The sequence below is a fragment of the Parasteatoda tepidariorum genome, chromosome 8 (assembly GCF_043381705.1).
Source record: "Parasteatoda tepidariorum isolate YZ-2023 chromosome 8, CAS_Ptep_4.0, whole genome shotgun sequence".
Classification (NCBI taxonomy): domain Eukaryota; kingdom Metazoa; phylum Arthropoda; class Arachnida; order Araneae; family Theridiidae; genus Parasteatoda; species Parasteatoda tepidariorum.
In genome coordinates this window covers 251844-278614 of record NC_092211.1, presented here as the reverse complement: position 1 = coordinate 278614, position 26771 = coordinate 251844, and the positions used below count along the sequence as shown (strand labels likewise).

General features: G+C 33.2%; 1 protein-coding gene across 1 annotated transcript in view; it reads left to right on the top strand.

Moving 5' to 3' along the window:
- Positions 1-26771, top strand: part of LOC107438819 (serine-rich adhesin for platelets) — a gene marked incomplete at its 3' end in the record, with an annotated part of 316964 nt that overhangs the window by 73828 nt on the left and 216365 nt on the right. Inside the window, 12 exon segments of the mRNA XM_071184713.1 lie at positions 1634-1790; positions 3311-3429; positions 3505-3574; positions 4845-4885; positions 6700-6727; positions 12386-12448; positions 12534-12628; positions 15028-15352; positions 16632-16784; positions 18694-19213; positions 20479-20675; positions 24816-24992. Of these exon segments, the coding sequence (XP_071040814.1) occupies positions 1634-1790; positions 3311-3429; positions 3505-3574; positions 4845-4885; positions 6700-6727; positions 12386-12448; positions 12534-12628; positions 15028-15352; positions 16632-16784; positions 18694-19213; positions 20479-20675; positions 24816-24992 (1945 nt within the window).

The window sequence follows — 26771 nt, the reverse complement described above, 5'->3', positions numbered from 1 at the left end:
TTTTCTGACAAATTGAAAGAAACAAAAGTATTCCGTTTTGTATAGTAGACTCGTTATTTTCTAAAAAGAAGTAAGTAAATGTGATTGTTCTAATTCTAAACTTCATTACTTTTTAAAAATGCGAAAGAACTAATACTCCTTTCGATATTTACCATCGTCGTTATCTCATGGATGGAGAAAAATTAAAAAGCATCAGTTGTTACAAATGTAATTATCATTCTATACAAAGATCGATTACCTCACAGCGGATTAGTGATATTTTTTAGACATTAACATCAAAACAGTTGTTACAAACTTTTTTCTAATCTATCTCTTTTCTAAATACTTCTTGCATTTAATTTTATAATTCTATCTATTCTGTTCTATTCTATTCTATTCTATTCTATTTCTCTGTTTGTAAAAAACAGCATTTTTCTTTTATTAGTTCATGATAAATCTAATTCTTGGTTTTGTCAGAATTTCGACCACTCTATTAATCAGCTTAGCTTTTTTTTTTCTTTTTTTTTTCAAGTCGCCTATGAACCTGCCTTTCGTAAATATCTATGTATATCTTTCAGAACTATTAAATTTATTTTTAACTTCAAAATATTCTTACTTTTCAGACTTGAACAAAAAGATTTTCACTCCCAGATTTAATTCAAAATATTTTTACTTTTCAGACAATCAGAAAATTTTCCTTCAAAACATGTTCAATTTTTTAGACTTGAATCAGCCGAACTGGTGTAACAACAATTTTTCAATCCGTTGGGATCAATAATAATTTACTTCATTGTCGGCTATACAAGTATATACAGTCAAACCCCGCTATAGTAAACCTTCAAGGGACCGAAATTTTGGTTCACTATAACCGGGAATTCACTATATCCGTTACGCAGGCAATTATAACTAATGGTTTCCAAACTTCAACAAATGGTAAATAACAAATGGTTTCCTTTATTACTCATTATTCAAATAAACGACTGAAAAATATAATGTAGTAGCAAAAAATGTGTTATTTTTTATTACTCTTCGCCTTGCGTGCAAAAAACAATTTGTAATCTTTAGCTGATGAGCAATCCTCAACATCAGATATGGAAACACTTCCCGACTCTCAAATAGCTTTTCCTGAATTTCTGTTATTCCGCTTTTTAAACCTGTCTATAGATGGTTTTGAAAATCGGTATATGTATTTATTTTGAAGTAGAAATTTCAAAATTATTACCCAAAAAAATGAAGAAAAAAATCAGAAAAAAGTTAATTATAGCCAACTTCCTCGTTTTTTTTGGTTCACTATATCCACACAAAATAACATTATACGTGTATAGCAAGGCACGGGACCGAACATTTCGTTCACTATATCCGGGAGTTCACTATAAACCGTGTTCACTATAGTGGGGTTTGACTGTACTAATAAAGCGACCTGAAGAAAGATATTCGTCGCGGCCATTTATGAGTAGGAAAAATTCGACGTTCTTCGTCGTTCATTGCTTTTCCCCAAACTTAAACAAATCTATACGTATAAATTTGCAATCTTGACAATGCTTGTACAAATTTATGCGATCTTGGGTTAATAGAGAGACGAATGAATGCTAAATAAAACATATAACGGTTTACTGAACATTTCTATAACACAAAAATTCTTTTTTTCGTGCAGTGAACACGACAGCGGGTCTTCGCCGTTTCGCGATGCTGGAAACTCGTCCTCTTACTTACGAAGATCACCTGTTGCCTCTTCCAGACGATGATAATCCACTCATTATTGATGAGGGAGGAGATGATGCTACAAAAGAATCTTCAGAATCACTTCTAGGGTGAGTTTAATTCTAAAACTTCCAACATTAAACAATAATATTCAGAAAGATCCCAAATGAGAGGAACAAAGTTTCCGGAATAGTGTGTAAAAAAAAGGAAGGAAGAGCACTAATTTCAATAACTTTTGATCTGAGATTTTTGCTTAATAAGATGCAATCATATCTACGCAAAACATTAATCTTAAATATGCTAATTATTATATCCTGTTTTTAAGTCTAATTTCCGAACTTAAAGTATCGCCTGCATATTAAGTTAGTTATATTACATTAGTAAAGTTAATATTTAAGTTTCGCCTATCGAACTTTTATAATTGCATTTTACTACGTAAAAAACCAATCATTATATAAATGTTTTGTTTACGCACTGTTCATCAAAATGACTCCAACTACGTAGCAATACGTGGTTGGAAATACAATCCTAATCGCCTGCATAAAGTTTCACCTATCGAACTTTTATAATTGCATCTTACTACATAAAAATAACAATCATTATATAAATGTTTTGTTTACGCACTGTACATCAAAAGGACTCCAAATCACGTAACAATACGTAGTTGGAAATGCAATCCTAATCACCTGCATATTAAGTTTCGCGTATTGAACTTTTATAATTGCATCTTACTACGTAAAAAACCAATCATTATATAAAAGTTTTGCTAACGCACTGTAAACCAAAAAATGACTCCAAAACACGTAGCAATACGTAGTTGGAAATGCAATCCTAATCGCCTGCATATTAAGTTAACATATTTAAATTTCGCCTATCGAATTTTTATAATTGCATCTTACTACGTAAAAGACCAATCATTATATAAAAGTTTTGCTAACGCACTGTAAACCAAAAAATGACTCCAAACAATCCTAATCGCCTGCATATCATGTTAGCATATTTAAGTTTCGCCTATCGAACTGTTATAGTTGCATCTTACTACGTAAAAAACCAATCATTATGTAAAAGTTTTGATTACGCACAAAACACCAAAATCTCTCCAAATCACGAAGCAATGGTTGGAAATGCAATAATAAAGAGGGACTAACACAAGTTCAGTTCCGACTGACATACCCAAAGGTTATTACGATGGAAAATATGTATTTATCGTCAGTTTATATTGAATTCGAATAGGAAAATTTCTGATACGCACATGCTAAATTATATTCAAAAAAAAAAAAAAATAGCAACACACAAAAATACAAAAATAGCATTATTTCTGTATTTGAATAAATATTTTCTTGGATGCAAAACCTGAGAAATAAATTTTTTTACACCGTTTGATGTGTTAAATTTACGAAATAACGAAAAAATTAGGAGTTTTTTTTTTTAACGAAAAAAAGTATTTTAAACCCTCATAGATTTTTTACGAAAATTGTCCGCAAAAAAATGAAAACTAATAGATTTTAGTTCGCGGGCCGCCAGTTGGAAACCCCTGTTCTAGAGATAATCGACCAGGTCTGTAATTTCTCTTAATTGCTTACACCAGTGTATTAGAATCATTCCAAATTAATGTTATTATTTTTTACAGGTCGAATAACAATGAGGAAAATACAATGTGCTCTTCTTCGCATGTTATGAGTTCAGCTTGTATAGAAGCCTTGGCCGAGGAAATTTCCATGGGCAGCCATTCCGATGGTTCTCTTAAAGGTATTTATAATTCTAAGCCATTTTCAAAATAATTTTTGGTTCGTGTATGCTTAATACTTTCCTATCTTGTCTCAGATAGCAAATGTCCGACTCCTGGTTGCAACGGCATCGGCCATTCCACCGGCCTCTACTCGCACCATAGGAGGTAAGATGTCTCAACTCAACTCTAAAAAATTTACGATTTATATGGTTCCAGTAAAAAATGCAAATATATATACATAATATATATAGTGGTTGGATAAAATAATGGAAACACTTCTATACTAACGCATTTCTTTATCTGTCTCAAATATTACTGAGAGAGTAATTTTATAAATTTAGAAGTGTTTAGGTTATGCTATTTCTCATACTTATCAATGAAGTTTAAAGTTTCAGAGGTTTAAGGGACAGACAATAAATTAAATATGGAAAATAGTGCTTTTGAATACCCTAAGCCGAAAGATGTAGTAATAAATTTGTAACTTGTAACAATTAATTTGGTCAAAATTTCGTAAGCGTAGATTAAATATTTATGAAAACATGGACGTTTTTATTAAAAAAATATTTTTTTTTGTCTTACGTTTTTTTTTTGTTTAACTATTTAATAATATTATTATATAAAATTAAACGAAATTTTCAGAACAATTTAAAACTAATTAAAAAAATTTTGCTTTAAAATTTGAACAAAGATTCGTTGAAAATTGTGCATTATATGAGGAATTAAAGTAGCTCTTTGTACTGCTCATGTGCGTAATTGAATTAACATTCATAACTTTGCAGTGAATCATATTTAGCAACTAATGAAAAAAGTCTGATTTAAATTTCTCAAAAATTTAAAAAAAGTTTAAAACAATATTCAAAGTAGTTTTTGTGCTTTTTTTAGAAAAGAAAAAGTTCAAAATGATAAGGGGTTTTCCCCAAATTTCATTTTGTACTACTAAGCAAGTTCATTAAAAAGTATCTTTTTTTTGCATGTTTTCTTTCCTTTTACAATAATATTTCGGTATATGAATGCTAATTGTAAAGTATTTTCTTTTGTTATTTAGTTCTTGTTTTATGATGCAAAATGTTATTTGAAGAAAAACCCCTTGTCATTGTGTGCTTTGTTTTAAAAAGTACAAAAACTACTTAAAAAATTGCTCGAATTTTTTTAAATTTTTAATATATTTAAATCGGATTTCTGCCATAAGTTGCCCATTACGATTCGCTACAAAATTATGAAGGAAAAAAAATGTTAATTTTTTCCGCGCATGCACGCATATCTAATTATACATTTCCATTATTCAGGTATTATGATCAGTACTTCAACACTTTAAAAAAGCGTCAATTAATGTGGGTATAATATACATTGAATATATTTATTTTATTTAATTGTAGATGTGATTATTCTATCAATGTTATATGAATGTAATAAATATTTATATTTCAAAAAATAGCTTGTCTGGCTGCCCAAGGAAAGATAAAATTACGCCTGAAAGTACGTATATTCATATAATATTGCTTTTAATAAAATTATAATTTTACTATTACAAATTATAGAATTACAAATTGCCCTTACAAAAATGCTACTAAAATATCATATTTCTTCCATATTAAAATTAACTCTCTATGTATAAAAATGTTAAAAATTATCTTTTTAGATATTAATGTGTGAAATGAGTTAGAAGTATATTAAAATCGACATATTTAGCAATAAAAAAATTGCCAAATAATCATGACCAATGCTTTACATATTTGTTTTATCGATATGCTTTAATCTATACATATGTGAGAAATTAAAGAGAAGAATTTAAACGAAGATAAATAAAATAAAAAAAAGCTCAACTTTCTTAAAATGAGAAGAAAAAAATTACCCCTCTAAATAAATAATAATAAGAAGAAGAAAAAAAAATTTTACGGGGCCAAATGAGTTGTTAAGTTACGTTATTTGAAGTATATAAATTAGTAAAGCTGTTGTATAGTTAATGCTTCAAAGAAAAAAAAATTTAATATGCAAAAATATGTTTAAAAAAAGTTTGAATGCTAAGTATAAAACATTTTTCAACGAATACGCGTAATAATGTTTTTTTTTTTCAATTAGAACACATGAATGAAAATGCTTCTTTTTCAACACTTTTCAATTTTTTTTTACATCCTTAACTATTTTTGATAAAAAAAAACTTTCATGTGTTTGTAATAAGAATTTAAAAATATATTGTGCTTCCAAGTTTATGTTCTCTTCCAAATTAATTCTTTAATTTTTCAAAGTCTCTCACATCTGTAACTACATATGTTTATTTGCTTAATAATGATGCAAATTATACGTTTTAACAATTACTTGCCTCACTGATCAGTGACTACTAGTTCCAAACATGCGTCCTAGAGAAACTATACGTAGAGGAATAGGAGGCAATGCGAATAATTCTCATATTTTCATCATTTTTTCAAAAATAAATTTCAAACGAAGAGCAATTTTAAAAATTTAATTTTTTGGTTGTCAATGGAAATCGGAAAAATTTGTTTTTTATTTCTTAAAAAAATAATGAGCGTGTGTGGTAAAAAATATTTGAAATAAATAAGTCGAAAAAATATTTTTTCGATCAGAATTACTAAAAGAAATTTTTAAGAAAAAACGTGTATGAAACTTTTAGAAAAAGAGGGGGGGAAATAAACATTTTTTTTTAACAGAAATGTTTATTGACGTAACTGAAGCAGAACGATTCAAGTAATAACAATAATTATATTTTATTTCTTAGTAATCGAATTTTCAGTCGTCTCTTCAGAATCATTTAATCTGATCTGAAAAAGCAAATAATAAGAACAATGTAGTATTTTTCGTTGCAGAAAAATCCGTACTTTTCTTGAAACTTAAATTCCATTAAAAATTCCAAAAAGACTCACATTAAAATAAAAATCTTCTCATTATTTTCGTGGGAAAAATATCGGCATAGAAAAAAAATGTAATTGTAATAACTAAACAAAAAAAATTTAAAAAAAAAAAAAGTTTCTTTTCATTTTTCTAGTCAAAACAAACTCTTATAACATATCCAATCGAAATTCAACAAACGAAACTTTTGGCAATGGTTGAAATCATGTGAGATATTCAACCAATCAGAGTTCTTTTAACAGTTGAAGAACTAAGCAATAAATAAAGTAGAATCCAAATAAGAAAAAAAACTGAGGGGAAAAAAAAAGCTTATCTATACTTTTAAGTTATAAATTCCCAGACATTTTGCTAATAAACTATTAAACTTGGCAAGTATCACCGTTCATAAAAAATAATAATTTTGACACTTAGAATTTTCGTTTCAGTTCTTGCCATGCACGAGACGATATTGAAGTAAGTTATAGACAAACTATCAGTTTTATTGCACGCTGCCCTAATTCGTTACGCACGTTTTCGCTTCATTTTTTTTATAGTTTTAATTTTATTTATTTATCTATTTTAAGTTTTATTTTTGAGTTTTCATTCCTAGTTGTGCTTATCTTCCTCGCATGAAATTCTTCTTGTCAAACTGACGTGTTGAACTGTATTTTTGATGCTTACGAATTATTATCTGTAGTTAAATAGTTATCATTATTATTATTTTCATAATTTTATATCTGATGTTGTTTACAAATACTGCTTTAAGAATGAAGCAGATTTTGTAAGTACTACCAAACATTTGCATTATAATAGGTTTCGCGATTTCTTACAGTTTTATGATTGAGTAAGTGGTCTAATTTTTTTTTATTAAAATTATACGATGCTGACTAAAAATACAGTGCATTGCATTGCAGATACATTATATTTACAGAAGGAAGATACTTTGCAGACTTGGGGATGAACCTTAAATATCGCTATTTAGACAAATTAGGCCTTGTTTTCAATGTATTTTTTGCATTGAATTGAAATTTATAATACCAAAGTGATACAACTAATAGATCAAAAGTTACAAAAATCTTTAAAGAAAAGAAATGCAGTTTTTAACTAATGATTGTTTACACGTAAAAAAACTGCACAATAGACTAGTTAGTAGTTATTTTTTACGTGTTTCTATCGAAATTATTCGGGTTTTATGCGTATCAGTCGAAATACTATAATAATTGTATTTAATAATCATAATTTAGGAATAATAAGTCGAAGTATAATAATTTTAGAGTATCAGTCGAAAATAATAATTTTCACGAACAACTACTTTCTCACTACTACTGATTTAATCGCTGAATTTTTATTTTGTGGAATTTAGAGTATAAAACATAAGAAATAATGTATCATTTGCATAGACTGCGTTTCCAAATGCATAATTAGGTATAAATACAAAACTATACATATTATGCATAAAACCTTGATAACTCATAACTGTTTGTTTGACTAAAACAATCTTTAAAAGAAATACATTGGAAACAATAACTCACCCAGCAGTAAACTAACTCATGCCCTTGTTAGACCGATATTCACGAACCTCAGCTCAATACGAGTTGAAAGAGCCGTTATTTTCCGATATTGGTTCTATATAGAATTGTCAGAATCATCCGATATTTGATATTCAGCCAATATAGGCCCTATATTTTCCATATATAGGCTGATATTGGTTTTATACAGGACTAATATTAAAAAATATAGACATTCCAATATTGGTCCCAGGGTGCATGTTTATATAAGGACCCTATATTGAGCCAATTTTCAGCTCAACTGGAGCCACAGTGATTCTCAACCTTTTTTTGTGGCGGCACACTTTTAAAGATTTCGAAATTTGACGGCACACAATGAAAAAAATTAGATTAAAAGTTGTTTAATTACCTATTTCACACCGTGTTAAATAGTTTGTGGTAATAATTTTGAATGTAAAATAAAATAATATGTACTACAAAGGCACATTTATTAAGGGATTAATTATTTCTTTCGACCATTTTTTTATTAGTTAGTAACAGTTATTAATTTTTTTGCTAGTTATTAATTAATTGTTAGCTTGTTTTCTATAATTATTAACTGTTATTTTTTTGTGATTTCTTGTTAACTAGTTTTTTTGCTGATTATTAATTGTTAGGTTAAATTTTGTTAGTTATCAATTGTTAATTTGTTTTTTATATATTTGTTTTTTTTTAGTTATCCTTTGTCAATTTGTTTATTAAATTGCATAGCTTACTTTAATGATTAGCTCTTTTAAAATTGTGTGTCATATACAATTTAAACACTTCCATCTTATTTTAAGATTGTCAGAGACAATATAATCGCTGACAAAGATGTTCACGCTGTTAAAGCATGGAAAAATTATGAAAAGTATATATATATATATATATATACACTTTTCTTTAATTTAAACTTTACTCGTAATAAAAAAAAAGAATTATGATTTTTATTGTATCATTTCTAATATTTGGCGGCGCAATTTAAGAATTTGGCGGCACACAAAAGTGCCGAGGCACAGTGGTTGAGAATAACTGATCTAGATAGTAATATTTTAGGTTAAGGTGTAGAAAGGGAACCCCTTGATTTGGCGATAATTTTCATTCAGTTAAAATGCAGCTTCATATCTGGCTAACCTTGCTATCGAATATTCCTTGCTACATTTGTTTAGATGACGTCACCTTTGGGTTATCGCAACTTTTGTTCACCGTTAGGGGATGGTTATTTTCATACCTATTTGTATAGTTTCAAATCACTACATACAAATACAAAAAGAGCCCTCAATTGTAAACTATTACCATATTTCAGTTTGTGTCCCCTGCCCCGTCATGGGTAGAAGACATCAATTTTCTTATTCCACAAACCTATGAAAAAAATTAGACCACTCTCAACAACTTAATCATAAAATTGTTTACGAACTTAAGAATAGTTAGACCACTCTCAACAACTTAATCACAAAATTGTTTACGAACTTAAGAATAGTTAGACCACTCACAACAACTTAATCACAAAATTGTTTACGAACCTAAGAATAGTTAGACCACTCTCAACAACTTAATCACAAAATTGTTTACGAACTTAAGAATAGTTAGACCACTCACAACAACTTAATCACAAAATTGTTTACGAACCTAAGGATAGTTAGACCACTCACAACAACTTAATCACAAAATTGTTTACGAACTTAAGAATAGTTAGACCACTCTCAACAACTTAATCATAAAATTGTTTACGAAGTTAAGAATAGTTAGACCACTGACAACAACTTAATCATTAAATTGTTTATGAACCTAAGAATAGTTAGACCACTCTCAGCAACTTAATCATAAAATTGTATACGAACCTAAGTGATAGCTAGAAAAGGCAATATTAAATAACAAGTAAAATGGACTCTAAATGATTGTTCTATCTAATACCTGGGAACAAATTTTTTGATGCATTCATCCAAGTACTTGATCTCACGTAATTCGGGTGTGGTGATTTCAAATCTAAAATCAGTTTGTTTGGGAAAACTATAGATTTTTTTTCGAAATGATATTTCTAGTTAAGTTTATTGAGTGGACAAGCTTATAAAGAAAGTATTGGTTTACATACATACCTATCCGCTTAAGACATATATCATTAACGTCACGAATTGAAATGTATTTCTACCTACCACTCCCTACGTAAACGAGAAGTGGAGACACTTAGTGTTCACTCGATCGAATTCTGGCGAGGAATATATCATTACATTTCATAAAAGCTCCAGCTTGTAGAGAGAAGCCAATTTCATATTCGAAATCATTCCAAAAATGTCAAAGATCCGTTTGAAAATCTCGTGCAACGTAAGGAAAAAAATATTTCCTAACTTTATCACTTCTGTAATCTCGTGGGTAATTATGATTATTATCGAACTATGTTCTGGATCTAACTTTGATTCATTTGCTGTCAATCTTTCAACAACAAAAATTGCTTGCGGGGTAGCAGGTGCGTGCCAAGAGTTTAGGCAGATCAGGACTTTCTAAGATTCCGTGAAATATTAATACAATTTTAAATGATAAAAATGTCTAAATACAATTGATAGTACTTGTAAATATCATTTTATTCTTATGTATAATGTCTATCAAAGAAAACATTCCTCCCTCCCCTCCCCCTGATTTCAACAATAATATTCCAATTGAAAAATCCACACCTTATAACTATTTAAAAAATTATAATTTTCTCTTGGAACTTTATTTATTTTTCAAACAATATAGCGTAAATGTGTACTAAGTAATAAATTACCATAATTATTTATTGCTACATTATTCTGGATTTTGTGTTTCGATTATCGGTTGCTCGAGTTATACTTTTGGCACACATTTGTAATTCTCGTTGGTTCATAACAGGATATATACATATATATAAACGAAAATCTTATTGGTTTATACATGACAACATATTTTACAATAAGAAAAAATAAATTATACAAATTGTTAATTTTTTATTTCAAAGTAAGCGCCAATGTGATTTGTTTATTTTTATTTATCTGCTGAAATTTAATACCGGAGATCACAAAACTAAAATTCAAACTGTTCGAAATAATAATGTATGATTTAAAAATGCTCAATACACTTAGAAAAATCACATTTTGAAGTAAAAGTAACTATTTTTTTGCGCTGCGCCATCTTAGAACATGCAAACCTCTTTTTTAAATGAAATAAATAAATGGTAAAAGAAATGCCATTTAAAATAAAAATGCTCCAATTTATTATTTTGAGCAAATTACATATTTTTTTTCTTTTTTTTAAATAATTGCATTATTAACAAGTTAAGAAGATGATAATAATGTAAATAAACAATGTGGTTGGAAATTATTTTACCCAATTTAACGTCAGAAATAAATAACATAAGAGCTAAATTACGTTACCTTTACAAGTAACAGCAACATGTATGTTTTATACCTATCAATTTTTTTGCTTGCATGTTGCTTCGTGTAATTGATGCTGTATCACTTTATGTTTTTAGTGTGCTGCTTCATTTTTTTTTTGCTACTTATTTCATACTTTTCATGCACAAATAGCGTCTACGTTGCTAAATAAGACTTCCTACTTTGTTTCGATATACAGTGGTTAAAAAAGAATCATTCTAACTTTCGACCTAATTATTAAATGTGCAGTCTTAATACACTGGTGGACAAAATTAAGAGATGGAAAGCAGTTTCGCACATTCATTCGCACATGCAAGATACCCGCACACCGCTCCATGTGTTTAACAATGCTTTCGTGAATGCCCAGAGGTACATGCAGGAGGTCCTAGAGCCCTATGTGCGTTTTTTCAGGGACGCTGTTGGCCCTGAGTTCATTTTTATGGACGACAATACTCGACCACATAGAGCTCTCATGGTTGATGAGTATCTGAAAAGCGAGGATATTCAGCGAATAGACTGGCCAGCCAAATCCCCTGACCTGAATCCTATTGAGAGCCAACCTCCCCCCAGAACCATTCTGGAGTTAAAAATCGCTCTGGTGGATGAATGGGAGGGTCTTCCACAAGTCCTCCTTAGCTCCCTTATTAACAGCATGCATACTCGTTGTGCATGCTGTCTGTCTGTCAGGGGTGACCATACACCATATTAGAGGCAATACACACTGTACAAGCCTCACTTTTATTGTCATCTTTTATCCTTAAGTTCAGGCTACATTGGATTTATTGGCAATAGGTCTTGCCTGTGAATGGCACTTTCATTTTTGTTTTACATACTTTATTATCATGGAATAAGCTATATCCATACCAAATTTCATTTATATATATTTAGTATTTTTTGAGATATTTGGGAAAATGTCTTCCATCTCTTAATTTTGTTCACCAGTGTATGTCAAAAAGCTGGCAGGTGATTGCCCATTAGTGTAGCATTAATACAACTCAAACAATCAAACCAAACTTAAATTTAAAGATTCAAACCGAAAAATCAGTTTTCAAGATTTTGAAAGTTCTATTTATTTTTATATCATTCCGTTTTTAAAATGGTAGAAGAATCAAAGCTAATTGCTCCCCTTACTGTAAACTGAACGTCATTTGCACATTTAATTCGTATTTTATAATCCATGGCATTTTAATTTTCATTAGTTTAAATTGTGATCGTTTCAGGTGCCCGACACCGGGTTGTAATGGAAAGGGACATGTCAACAGTAACAGAAATTCCCATAGAAGGTATTAATATCTCTACTACTCTTAATGTATGCATGCGTTGCCATTAGGTTGAATTATCTCTGAATGAATCGTCTGTTATTTCCAGTCTTTCAGGATGCCCCATTGCTGCAATGGAAAAAATGGCTCATAAAGAACACAAGACTCAAACTAAAACTGTCACAACTACTACAGTTACACAAAGTAATGCTTAGTTTTATTACAATATACTGTTATGGTGTTTACATATTGGGGTACAAGTACTTTTCAACGGAATTTTTCACAAAAACTTTTTCAAAATTTTTTTTTTTCAAAAATGGTAGGAGATTGATTAAATTAAGTATTACCTTTCGCCAAGCACTATTTTTACCCAGTTTTCTGATAACAAAGGAATTTGTTCGTGAAAGAACAAGTAATCTTTATTTTATTTACTTATTTATTTATTTTACTTTCTTGTTGAAACGTTGTGAAAGTTGAACGGTGTGTGTCTCGTTTCAACGGTGTGTCAGTTTAGAAAGTGTTATAGTGTTGAAAAAGTGTTAATAAGAAAGCGTTAAAGTGCTGAAAAGTGTTAATTAGAAAATATTTTAGTGACTTTACTTTAGCTGAAAATATTTCTAAACGGGAAACATTTCTTTAAATTTTCTTAAATCATTTTCAGCAACAATCCCAATTACTGAATTCAATTCGGCTAGTTTTGTTTTTATTTGGAAGAAAAAAGTTTCTCATTTCTTCAAACTAAAATTAAAGCTAGTAATTTAAGCGCTCTAGTCTTTTTCCTTGAAGTTTAGTAGTAGTAGTAGTAGTTAATTTACGTCGCACTATAGCAGCACAATGGGCTATTGACGACGGTCTGGGAAACATCCCTGAGGATGATCCGAAGACATGCCATCACAATTTTGATCCTCTGCAGAGGGGATGGCACCCCTGCTTCGATAGCCCAACGACCTGCACGCGAAGTTGAGCACTTTACGGTAGAACAGTTTAACGAGGACCAATACCGCACACCCTCGGTCCCTACGCAGACTGATCCGAGTGGTCACCCACCCGCGCACTGACCGCAGCCAGTGATGCTTGACTTCGGTGATCTGCTGGGAACCGTGTCTTAACGATCAGTCCACTGTGGGACCCTTGAAGTTTAGCGGTCCCAGTAGAACACCGAAGTCAGGCATTACTGGCTGCTGTCAGTAAGCGGGTCGATGACCACCTTGATCAGCCTGCGTAGGGACCGAGGGTGCGCGGTATCGGTCCTTATACCGTAAAATGCTCGACTTCGCGAGTCGTCAAGCTATCAAAGTAGGAGAGTCATCCCCATCTGCAGAGGATTGAAATTTGCGATGGCACGTCTTCGGTTCATCCTCGGAGATGTTTTCCAGACCGTGGCCAGCAGTCCATTGTGCAGCTCTAGTGCGACGTAAATAAACCTTGACGTTGAATGTGCAGAAATTGAATTACGAATTTCTAAATATGACGGCCCTTTTTTTCTATTTTTTAAAAAAAAATCAAAACATTTGTAAAATTTAGAGACGCAGTTCAAAATTGGGATTAAAAAAATTTCAAAGGCAAAAAGTTTATTTTATTCTAACTAAGAAATTTTAATGGTGTATACGGGAAGCAATAAAACTAAAGGCCACAACTGTACCAAGGAAAACTACTTTTACTTTACAAAGGGAGCTAAAAGCTAAGAGCGATCCGATTAACGGTGGGTTTTTTGCTTCGTTTTTAAGTTCTCCCGATCTATCCAATCAGAATTTTTATTTCTTTGGGGAACATTCATGAAATTGGCCTTAACAACTCACTAGAGGACATTGTTCCCCGTATCAGCGTCGTAGCTGTGGACGTAAGTGAAATGCCAAGATTCTTTAAATACCTGCATGATTCACTCCCTTAATTTGTAAGTTTGAGTTATGAAGTAGTCTATGTAATGTTGAGCAAGTGTTGTTAAATTTTCCAGTAATAAATATTTTGTTCCTTTATCATTTGTTTTTACTGCATTCTTCATTTTCACCAAGTAGATGCCCTTTACCATCTGACCTCATAAAGTGATTTTGGTTATTACATCTCTTACGATGGCGATCATTAGTTTTGTTACATCATAAATGGATTAATAGCTCTGTACAACATGAAATTTTTTTTTGTATAATTTTTTAAATTTCAGAAATTATCTATTGTTTACCACAGAACATTTTCTCAAACTTTCTTAACTCTTTTTTTTTAGTATCGAACTTTCGTATTTTAACAGCACGCAATCACACAAGTTACAGACAAACAAGTTACAAGTTACTCAATAAAAGTTGAACTATCGGAGAATTCACAAGAAGCTAGGCGACTTTTCGTCTTCGAAAAGCAAAACGTTTCGGTTTTGATACTTTTATTCTCATACGAAATCACATAGCTCCATTTAAAGGACAAAAAAAAATTTCAAATTTGTTGTAAAGTGTTACCGACATTTCGAAATTTAAAATAATTTCAACAGAACTTTTGACTCATTGAGGCCTGTAATGTTAACTAACTTAATAATAAACTGTCAATTTATTAATAATGTGAAGTAATTAATAAGAAACTATGAAACTTATTAAAATGATACCAATTGTCCTTCACAGCAGGCTTGAGCTCAGAGCGTGTTCTTCGACCCATGTGTTTCGTGAAGCAACTGGATCTTCAGGATTACAAGTTCCCAAATTACGTCAACACACAGACGCCCAGGACGAACCTCAACAAAGAACTAGAAAAGTACAGCAAGCCCCCTACTGAGTTCTCCTTCGACGTCTACAGACCCATTGCGCCTAAACCAAAAGTGACGCCCCCTGCACCTGCTACAACCACTGAGCCCGAGGCAGATGTTGCCCCATCTCAGCAGCCCTCCCAACCTCAGAGGCCCACGCCCATCGTTGTCAAGCCAAAGCCCCAGCAAGGAACTGCCTTTAAGTACGTCACTTTTTTATAATAAGGTTTTTATGTGTACAAGGATGTTCTCTAATCACCACCTTTAATGTAATTTTCTTTTCCGACTTTTGTCGAAATTATAGTCGTTAGAATTTGTTTATTTGTGGACGCATATTATTATTTAAGTGAGAAATAAATAATCACGATATCCATTATTTATGACGATTCACTGTTTAGGTCAATTATATTTACTCTTCATTCTGAATTATTTTATTAAATAAAATAAAAGCAATTTAATTTTATAAAAATTTCATTTTCATTCCAACAATTTTTTTAAATTTAAATAACATGCTTATGAAATATTATTTAATTATATATTAATGTAATATATTTTATATCCGTCGCTGAACAGCTATCCAAATTTTTGGTTTTCAACAACCAACGATCAACCTCGTAGCCATGAAATTTTAAACCCAATCCGGAAGACAAGGGAACTCCTGGGATCAAGAGTCCTGGGAAAAATGTGCCTTCGTGGAGGACTTTCTGTTGGAACTAATCGGCATTTTCGTTACATGGAGAGGAAAACCGCGAAAATCTTCTACGGTTAGCCTCATGGTAAGGGGCTCTAAGTCAGGATTCGTCACCACTGAGGATATTTTACGTCAGCACTGTGGTCGGTGCTAGCCGGGTCTACCAGCCATCGCTGGGATTCGACCCCGGTTCACCTCGTTGGAAGGCGAGCGCTCTATCTTCTGAATCACCATATCTACTACCTGTTGTTGTTGTTGTAGTTCATTTACGTCGCTTAATGGGTATTGGTGACGGTCTGGGAAACCGAATGATCCGTAGACATGCCATCACAATTCTGATCCTCTGCAGAGGGGATGGCACCCCCGCTTCGGTAGCCCGACAACCTGCACGCGAAGTCGAGCACTTTACGGTAGAACAGTTAAACGAGGACCAATGCCGCACACCCTCGGTCTCTACGCAAGCTGGTCCAAGTGGTCACCCACCAGCACACTGACCGCAGTCTTAACGATCAGTCCACTGCGGGACATTTACTACCTGTAAATATAATAGCGTCTTATGAAAACATTTTTAAGTTAACATTCTGTAACATAATCTGGAAACGCTTATTCCAAAAATATTACATACCACTAGAAATGTAAAACTATTTGCCTCTAAACCTGAAAATTCCTTAATTGTTCATTCTAAGCGATTTCGGCCACACTCATCTACACCTAAGATAGGAAGCCTCACCCTTTAAATTTCTATTTAAGAGGTAGTATTTGTAGCAGTAACAGTTGCTTTGTTTGTTCAGGCAGTTTTCTCTGGAGCCTGCGTCGGCTATTAATCTCTCAACCAAGAGTGGTGCCGACAACGTCATGGACCTGTCCTCTTCCACAACACGCACCACACTCCACACGCTTGATTTGAGTGCCAATTCACGATGTCCCACTGGAATTTGCACAAAGTAAGCATTTCAACCACCCTTCCCTCCCCTACACCTTCCTCCCCTCCTTGAATCCATACCTTAAAACGACCTATCAAAATGGTCCAAATAGCAATAGCAAATGCAACATAAACAACCGATTATCCGTCGAATTGGGTGGTGCGATGAGATCTGGTAAAATAATGCAGTACATACTCCGCAAAGTGGACAAAATATGCCACGTGTTTAGATATTTTACGATCATCTAATTTTCATTTGAGTGGCTGGGTGGCCCAGTTGGTTTGTCGTCGGCCTTCTGAGCCCAAGTTTTCAGGTTCGATCCCCGTCCCAGACACTGGATTTTCGGGATGCAGAAAATCCTCAGCCGTCATGTCGTGTGATTATGCGGCATGTAAAAGATCCCTGGAGTGCCTTATTGGCCCTCGGCATTTCTGGCAAAATTAAATTCCTAGTGCACTTTATCATCCAAATAGAGTCTCGGTGCTGCATTCTAGTGTGGCAGAAACTAGACGTCCAAATTACCATGACCAACGATATCTCACCCATTGTAGTGGTCCTGAAAGAGTGTATACCACCTCTGGAGAACGCACTAGGTCTGCTCATCGGCAAGACCGATTGTTCAGCTCATTGGAAATGAAAATTGAATAAATTAAAATTTAAAAAAAATTTCATTTGAAGTAAGAGATTTTTTTTATTTTTAACATTTTGACAATGCAAAAAAGAAAATTATCATCGGCAAAAAACATGTAAGAAAAATAGGAAAGCCTGCGTAACACCGAAATCAAAATACAGTAGGACAGAAACTTGCGCTAGCAAAATTTCGGGGCATAGAAACTTTCGCTGATCAAATATCGTGAGAAGTAATCTTACGCTGACAAAATATCATGGATCTGATTTTTGGGTAGACAAAATATCATAGAACAGAATCCTATGCAGATAAAATATCGTGGTACAGAATCCTATGAATAGAAAATCTTGCGAAACAAAATCTCTTACGAAGAGTTTATAACAGCCAAAATACTGATTCGATTTTTAAGAAAAATTTATTTATTCTAGTATGTAGAACACGATAGACTTTATTCTCGAACTATATCCTGCATAATTGCTGGAACCATATCCTGCATTATCCTGCAAACTGAATGATTTACTCCATACTAACAATATTTTGGAATCCCACTGAATTTTTGTATAAACTAACACTAATCCTACTACGCTAATCTTACAAAGATATACACGCTACAAAGATATACTATGCTAATCTTACGAAGATATTCTGTACAGCGATAAACTACTCTGAAACATTTTTTTGAAAAAAAATGCTAAATATTAGTGATTGTAAATAATTTCAATCTTAAATAATTACTTTTGTTTCATTCACAAGCTATGCATTCACAGTTCACACGTTATCTTATAAACATGCTGACCAATATTTTTATATATATATAATTATCATTAATCTGTTTGTCTTCTAATCAGTATAAGAATTCTGTAAAAATAGATTTTCTGCAAGATTAACTTTGGAAAAACAGGTATTTCAATGAAACTGTTCCCACAGACATCCAGAGATAATAATATAGAAATATTGTTCGAAACCCATAGGCAAAACATTATTGAATAACAAGTTCAAATTTTTTTTAATAAAAAGAGAGAGTGAGATTTTCAGCTCAATTGTCAACGTGATATAATGCATAAATTATTTTATAAATATTTTTGTGCTCTTTAACGTTGTTTGCCTTAATTTGTGATTTGTGTTATATCAAAAGCCTATTATACCAAACGTTTGATGTAGAACAATGATATATCAAAATCTTGCTTGGTCTAAGCTGCATTTTAGTCTGTCACTTTGAATGTTATCGAACAACCAAATGACATTTTATTTTATAGCATTGGTATATGAAAATCCTGATTCATCCCATTTTATCTTTTGCAGTTCTTTGTCAGGCAGCACTACCATTCTCCATCCCACACCACACCGACCGACAGTTCTGGTAACGCCAAAGCCAATATTCGGTGCAGCCATTGAGCAAACTGAACCAGTGGATTTCTCCACAGGAACTGCCACGGCCACTAGAGTTGGCGTCATATCCGCTCCTCTGGCACCAGTGACCGTGCAACCTCTGCTGACACCAGTGGATTCTTTGCCAATGTCACCACCTCCAGCACTTGTTCCGCAGGCACCTCAGACGCCTTATCCGCCGCCCAACAGATCACCATTCTCACAAATTCAAAGCCCCATCACTCTGCAGGCCGCTGTACCATCCCCTCATCCCACTTCGCTGCCCGCATCTCTGCCCTCCGCACTGTCCGCGTCACTGCCTCCGAGCTCTACTCATCCTGCCACCATCAACACTCATCATCCCATAGCGCTGTCCACACCACAGCAACAGTGTCCTGGGAGGATTATAGGGTCGGCTACTAGTCAGGTTCAAACTGCGCCCTCGACCATCCAGGTACGGTGCAAACCCCTCTTTCTTTCCTGATTTATTTATTTATTATTTATACTATTTATTTTGCGATATTATCAGTACCACAAACTTTATTTCATAATGAAGCTTTAGGCTGTTATGTCCTAAGAAGGTGGTTATGTCATAAAACAATCCGAAAATCACGCTTTACAGCGAATATACAAATTGTAACTCTTTTGTTCTTCAAGCAACTCCGTAGCCTTGTAATTTTGAACCCAGTCCAGAAAACAATGGAACTCCTGGATCAAGTATCAGGAGACATTTTATCTTCGTGAAGGACTTTTTGATGGAACTAACCCGCATTTGCGTAACATGGAGAGGAAAACCTCCCACGGTTAGCCTAACGGCAAGGGGGCTTAAACACATGATCAGTCTACCAATGAGGATATTTTACGTCAGCACTGTGATCAGTGAAAGCTAGATGCGGAATTCGTACCAACCAGCCATCGCTGAGATTCGAACCCGGTTTACCTCATTGGAAGGCAAATGCTCTATCCTCTCTGACCCCTCACGGCTCCCGTACTTTAATTGAAACTAAGCTTATTGAAAGTTGTTTTATTCATATATCAAAACCAAAACGCTCTATCACGTATCGTTTTTGTTGAAGTAAAGTCGCCCAGATTCTAGTATTAAGATCTGGGATATCTCACTTATAATGCGTCTACAATTTTTTTTTCACTCGCGGAAAAGTCACATACAATAAAAATTACACTGAAGTCTTTTGTCACTTCAAATATCAAGTTGGCGACAGTCCGACCATCAATGAGAACAGAGTTCCTTTGACTAACTGTAATAAGTTATATTGCATGTTGTGAAAATAAAATTAACCAACTGAAGTGTGGAATTTTGGAGAAATGATGCACAGTGAATTAAAAAAAAGTTATTTTCAGCCAAAAATATGCAAGAAGCACGTATGTTTTATCTAAAGGATATTTTTCATGTGTCATATGTCATTTTTCTGATGTCTTCTTCACTTTTTAAGTCCTCACATGTTAACACTCCCGTTGTTTATCACATTTAAATCTATAAATTATGTTAATGATTAGACAAAATATGCACGTTGTGGTACATTTCATTTAGCACACTTTCTCATCAACCTAGTAATTTGTATTTTCCAGTAATCCAATGCTTATTTAAATCCAGGCGCGTTTTTCCTTAATTTATGAATGAGATGGACCTAGCATTTCATGCACCTTAATGCTATTAAAATTTGTCTGTAGAACTAAATTTTGGTGTTCTTTTGGCAACAGGTGTTGTCTTCCACGCCAGCAGCCAGCCTTTCTCTCTCATCAGTGAGCTTGCATTCCACTTCGTCATCATCATTCACGATAGCCTCTCTGTCCAGTTCACATGTCCCATCGATCCTGGCATCCCTGGCACAGACACTAGTTGTGACAGCAGCCCCTCATCCTCAGCAACAGCAGACACAATCAACGCCTATCCTCAGGTAATAAACCTCAACATTTTGTTCAATTTGACAATAAACAGTGCATATTCTGATACTGCATGGTTAAATAATCTTTCGTAGCTATTTTATTTCATTGTATCATTAGTTCTAACAACTGAGTGACGTTGAAACGAAAACGTTCAAAACCGTAGATTTGTAATGCCGTACATGGTTCAAAAGTCGACTTTATTACACAATAGATCAAGTATCGGGACACACTTGACGATTTGAGTAAATCTAAACTCACTCTTACGATGCATGGAGAGTAAGACCACAAAAAACCTCCATTGCTGTCTCGCTGGTAAAAATACCCTAATAATTTATGAAGTCTGTGATCATAGAGCAAGATCCCGCAGTGGACTGATCGTAAAGACACGATTCCCAGTAGAGCACCACCGGAGTCAAGCATCACTGGCTGCGGTCAGTAAGTGGGTGGGTGACCACTTTGATCAGACTGTGTAGGGACTAAGGGTGCGCGGTATCGGTCCTCGTTAAACTGTTCTACCGTAAAGTCCTCTACTTCGTGCGCAGGTCGTCGGGCTACCAATGAGGAAGAGCCATCCCCTCCGCAGAGGATCAAAATTGCCATGGCATGTCTTCGGATCATCCTCAGAGATGTTTCCCAGACCGTCGCCAAGAGCCCATTGTGCAGTTCGAGTACTACGTAAATAAAGTACCTACCTACCATGAAACAAGAATAGTTTAAATCCACAAGCAAGAACCGGGATTCGAACTTTTTCCATCTGTATCAAAAGCAATCATAATTCCTCCATCTTTTTGCGCGATTTCACTATTCAATGTATATTCTATTAATGCATTGTAAAATATGCTTACGTATCTATTTTATGTTTTTGTGTCGTAGTTAGTTAATAAAAGTAAAATAATCCAGGGCTTTGAATGAAAGATCTGACAACTGAAAGGCGTTGAAGCAAAAACGTTCGAAACCAAAGGTTTGTAATTTCGAACGTGATTTAAATGACGACATAATTACAGAATCGATCAAGTATCGAGACACACTTGTCAATTGAATAAATATAACCCCACTTTTACGATACGTGAAGAGTGCGATCATAACAGCCTCCTATTGTTGACTAGGTGGTAAAAATGTTCTAATAGTTTATGAAGTCTGTGATTCAGCGTAAAACGGAAACAAGTATACAAATTTACCAACAACAACTGGGATTCGAACCTTTTTACCTGTGTTAAAAGCGATCACAATTCCAGTGATGTTCACCCTGATCTGTGGACTAGATTTCTGATTCTTAATTAAACACGGAAAACATTTTATTTTATTTTATATTTTATAACCGTCGTTGAACAGCCGACCCAAACGGAAAACATTGTTCAAGTGATGAGATTCTTTTTATTAACAAGTTCAGTGATATTTATGGGATCTCTCACAGGTCCCACAATTCAAGAATAAACTCGCCAAAAATATCCATTCATTGCATACTGAACTTATTGAAAAAAGAATTCTAAAGTTTATGAAACAGCAACCGTCCCCATAGCAACGCGTGCAATGACGACGCATGCGCACTGTATACTGTTACTCTTGAGCACACCCTTTAAATTCATTTTTAGAATCCTTGTAAGAAAATTTAAAAATTATGGTTATTAATCTCATAGTGAACGAGGTACTTACCCCACCCTATCGGTTGTCATCATTATGGCAACCGTTATTTTGTTTGGTCCCCTGATACAGTAAGCGCGTAAAGAAAGGGAAATAACAAATAAATGAATGCGAGAATTAAGAAATCGACGTATTAGTTAATGAATAGAGAATCGTTGAATAAACGAAGCTTAACCCCGATCCACCCCCATAGGAACATATGAAGGTTTATCGCATGGAAGAAATCCCGCAACAGCACAAGGGCCAAGCAATTTGCGGTACAAGACCTCGAGCCTTCAGTCAAACGTCCCTTCTGTCTGCGTTGGACGTTCGAAGTTAAACATTCGTACCACGTTGCAGAACAGGAAAATACGTGCTATAAAGACATGTTAATTGGTAGACCTTTTAATCAGAGATAAGGGGAATAGACTCTGGGCCTTGTTCTAACGTGTGTTTTCGTTCTCGAATTGTCCCGCAGTGGACTGATCGTTAAGACACGGTTCCCAGCAAATCACCGAAGTCAAGCATCACTGGCTACGGTCAGTGTGCGGGTGGGTGACCACTTGGATCAGTCTGCTAGGGACCAAGGGTGCGTGGTATCGGCCATCGTTAAACTGTGCTACCGTAAAGTGCTCGACTTCGCAAGCAGGTCGTCTGACTACCGAAGCACGGTAGCCATCCCTTCTGCAGAAGATCAAAATTGCGATGGCATGTCTTCGGATCATCCTCCGGGATGTTTCCCAGACCGTCGCCAATAGCCCATTGTGCAGCTCTAGTGCGACGTAAATTAACAACAACAATAACAACAACATCGTTCTAGAATTACTGGTTGAGCTACTTTCGAACTCTAAGGGACACAAGAGCAGGGTTGCCACAGGCGACTAAAATGTGACTATTTGCAACTATTTTCGACCTAAGGCAACTATAGCAACTTTTTTTGTCTGAAAAGTCTAAAAAAGCAACTATTTTCAAGAAAAGGAAACTATTGGGAGATTTTTCTGTGATTCTAGAAATGTTTTTTTAGCAAAAATTGGGTTAACAACCTGCGCCCCGCGGTAGCTTCTGAACATAATGAAATTTTTTTCTTAAAAAATAAAAAAAATTTGAATATCAAATTTTAGTCATCACTTTTTAATGAGCTCAATTTGCACAGATTCCATTGTGAATCTATTTTGTTTCTCAATAGCATTTTCAGCAGTTATTGCTACGAAATTCTGCATGATTTTAAAGTACCCTATTTTTAATGCGATGTGTGAATTTCGATGATGCGGATTTTATGATGCGTGAATTTCGAATTTTAGTAATAAATTTTCAGTATATATATATTTGCTATATTAATTCTTAATAAAAAGGAAAATTTTTTAGAAAGAGTATGTTTTTTTTAACAAATTTTTTTTTCTGAATTAATTCTAATATTTAAAAGTATTTAATTTTCTGCAAATATACTAATTTTTTTACATGAAAATTGAGTGCTAGAACACTAACGTTTATTTAAAAATTATCATATTGACTATCAACGACTAAATGGATCATGGTATATTACAATGAAGTCATTTAATAAAATTTTTGTAATATTATTGAAAATTTTTTGTTCTTATTTAGGCAACTATTTTCTTAATTTTAGGAGACTATTTTCATGCTTTAGGCTACTAGAAGCAACTATTTTGTTCATTTTTTTCTGTGGCAACCCTGCAAGAGAGAATCAGTGTATAAGTGAATCAGTGAAACGGCAACTTATTATTAGATTGATTCATTTTATAAATACATTAAAAATTATAAGAATATAATTCGTAGTACGGTTGTCAGCGAAAAAAATATTTGTTGTGGTGACATAAAAACCTGTTTTTATGTCACCACTCCATGAGGAGGCGAAAAACTCATTATTGCGCATTGAAGCATAAATAATAACGTTAGACTTTATTGCGCATAAAACAATTACGCAAAATTTTAACTCTAATAATATCACTGTTTTCTTTTAAGAAAAGAAAAGAAAGAAAGCAAATACTACCTCTTTTTAGGAATGCGATAAGAATGTATAATGGAATAAAAGCAATATGTACCAAATTTTCGAATGCATTTGGTAAGAGAAAAGAAAACTACATTTCCTTTTCTTTTTCCCAAAAGAAGAAGAAAAAAAACGTAACCTACTTATACAAACATTACTTCTTTACATCGAGTAGCTTTTTGATAAATTGTAAGACAGACTTCGTAGCAAAAACAAAAGTTCTGTTATTGCAAGGACATATCGCCGAAAGAAACTGAAAGGGGATGAATCGACAAAACTCTCGTAAATATTTTTATTTTATATGTAATCACATAAATTTACTTATACAAATTTATGAAGAAACTTCAATCTGTAAATTATTTTAAATAAAAATTTATAGCAATGTTTAGAATAATGAAAAATCAGCGTTTTGTTCGAGAAATCTGGACTTTTCATATTGATCTATCCTGAACTTTAAATGGTTTTAAGTTATAGAATACAATGCAAAAAATAAAAGAAAATTGACTGTGGATTATTTTTATTGCAGGAGTCCAGTAACATCCACCAACTCAAATAACCTGCCTGCACCTGCCTGCCTCACTCTGTCTGTGACAACAGTTCTCACGCCGACCTGCAACACCACCACTCAGACCACTAATAAATGCATCAACAACAATCGTCAACTATCTATGGTCACGACATCTAATGACAGTGATCAAGATAGGTAATATATATATTTATACAAAGCGCATCATTCTTCAGATCAGATTCATGTCATGACTGAGACTAACATGCGCTCCATATTATTTTAAATTCGCATTTTACAAATCGCTTCTTAAATCACATTCATCTAATGACAGTACCCAACATCTATAATCCATATTTTATAAATACTCAATACACGGAAGCTCATATACATTTTTGGATCACATTCAGCTAGAGACAGTAACCATTATCTTCAATCCATTTTTTATAAATACTCAATACACAGAAGCTCATATAAATTTTCGGATCACATTCCGCTAAAAACAGTAACCATTATCTTCAATCCATATTTTATAAATACTCAATACACGGAAGCTCGTATAAATTTTCGGATCACATTCAGCTAAAGACAGTAACCATTATCTTCAATCCATATTTTATAAATACTCAATACACACGGTACATATCTCTTCTTGGATCACATTCATCAATACAGAATGTTTGACCAATATTTGTTGCATATACAATGGGACCTCTATTTAACGAAGTTGCTAAATCCCGACAATAAGTTCGTCATATGGAAAATTCGTTAAATAGAAAATCACTTTTTGAAAAACTTAAACAGCACAAAACAGGTTTTAAATTCATAAACACTAGACACAGTTAAAATACCAATTGATGCACCTTTATCCTGTAAGCTAGTATCTACTATTTATTTTATAAATCTTAGTTATAAAAGAAATCTGCATGGAAAACACGAATAGAGCAAAACATTTTCCAGTAGTACACTATCATGCTTCATGCTACATATGTTTTAAACTAAAAAAAAAGCTAAATTTATGTATAAAATTCTAGCTGCATTTATTTGCTGTATAAAATTATAACTGCAAAGTAATTTTAAACCTACATTACCATATGAGTTCTTAAGATTAATTGTTACAGATGAACTCCGTTAGTTTTGTCTGAGTTTTTTGTTTGAATTGCAAACAAAAAGAAAAAGGAATTTTACTGTTTTCTCTAAAAGTGGCTTCGAAAATCAATTCAGGGTCCTTTTCCCCATAAAATGCGTTAACAAGTTTGAAATGTTCTGAAATATTTTGGGAAATAGGAGAAGTAGATATCAAAGAAAATTTCGTTAAATAGAAAATTCACTTCGCTATTTGGAAGTTATTTTACGAAGAGATTTTCAAAATATTCCCGGTTCCTCAACAAAACTTGCAAAATCGAGAAATTCGCAAAATGGAAGTTCGTTAAATAGAAGTCCGTCTGTATTATATAAATACTAAATACGCACAGTACATATCGCGTCTAGAATCACGTTTATCTAACGAAAGTGCCCAATATTAATTCATGTTTTATAATTGAGTCCCATTATTCACAGTACAGATCAATACTCTAATATCATTCATCTAATGACAAAGACCAATATCTACAACCATATTTAATAATTACGTATCATACACTGTAAAGATCGATTCTCACATCAAATATCAGTGAACAATATCTATAATCCATATTTTATAATAAAGCATCAAACACGGTATACAACAGTACTCATTCATTTATTGACACTGTCCAATGTCTGTAATCCGTTTGTTATAATTACGCATTGCATGCAGTGCATATCAATTTCTCTGATCTCATTTCTCTCAGTGTCTGTAATCCATATTTTATAATTATGCATCACCCATAGTACATATCAATTCTTGGATTACCATTAATCAAATGACAGTGACAAATATCTGTTTTTAATATCTGTATTTTTAATCATATTTTATAATTACGCATTACATGAAGT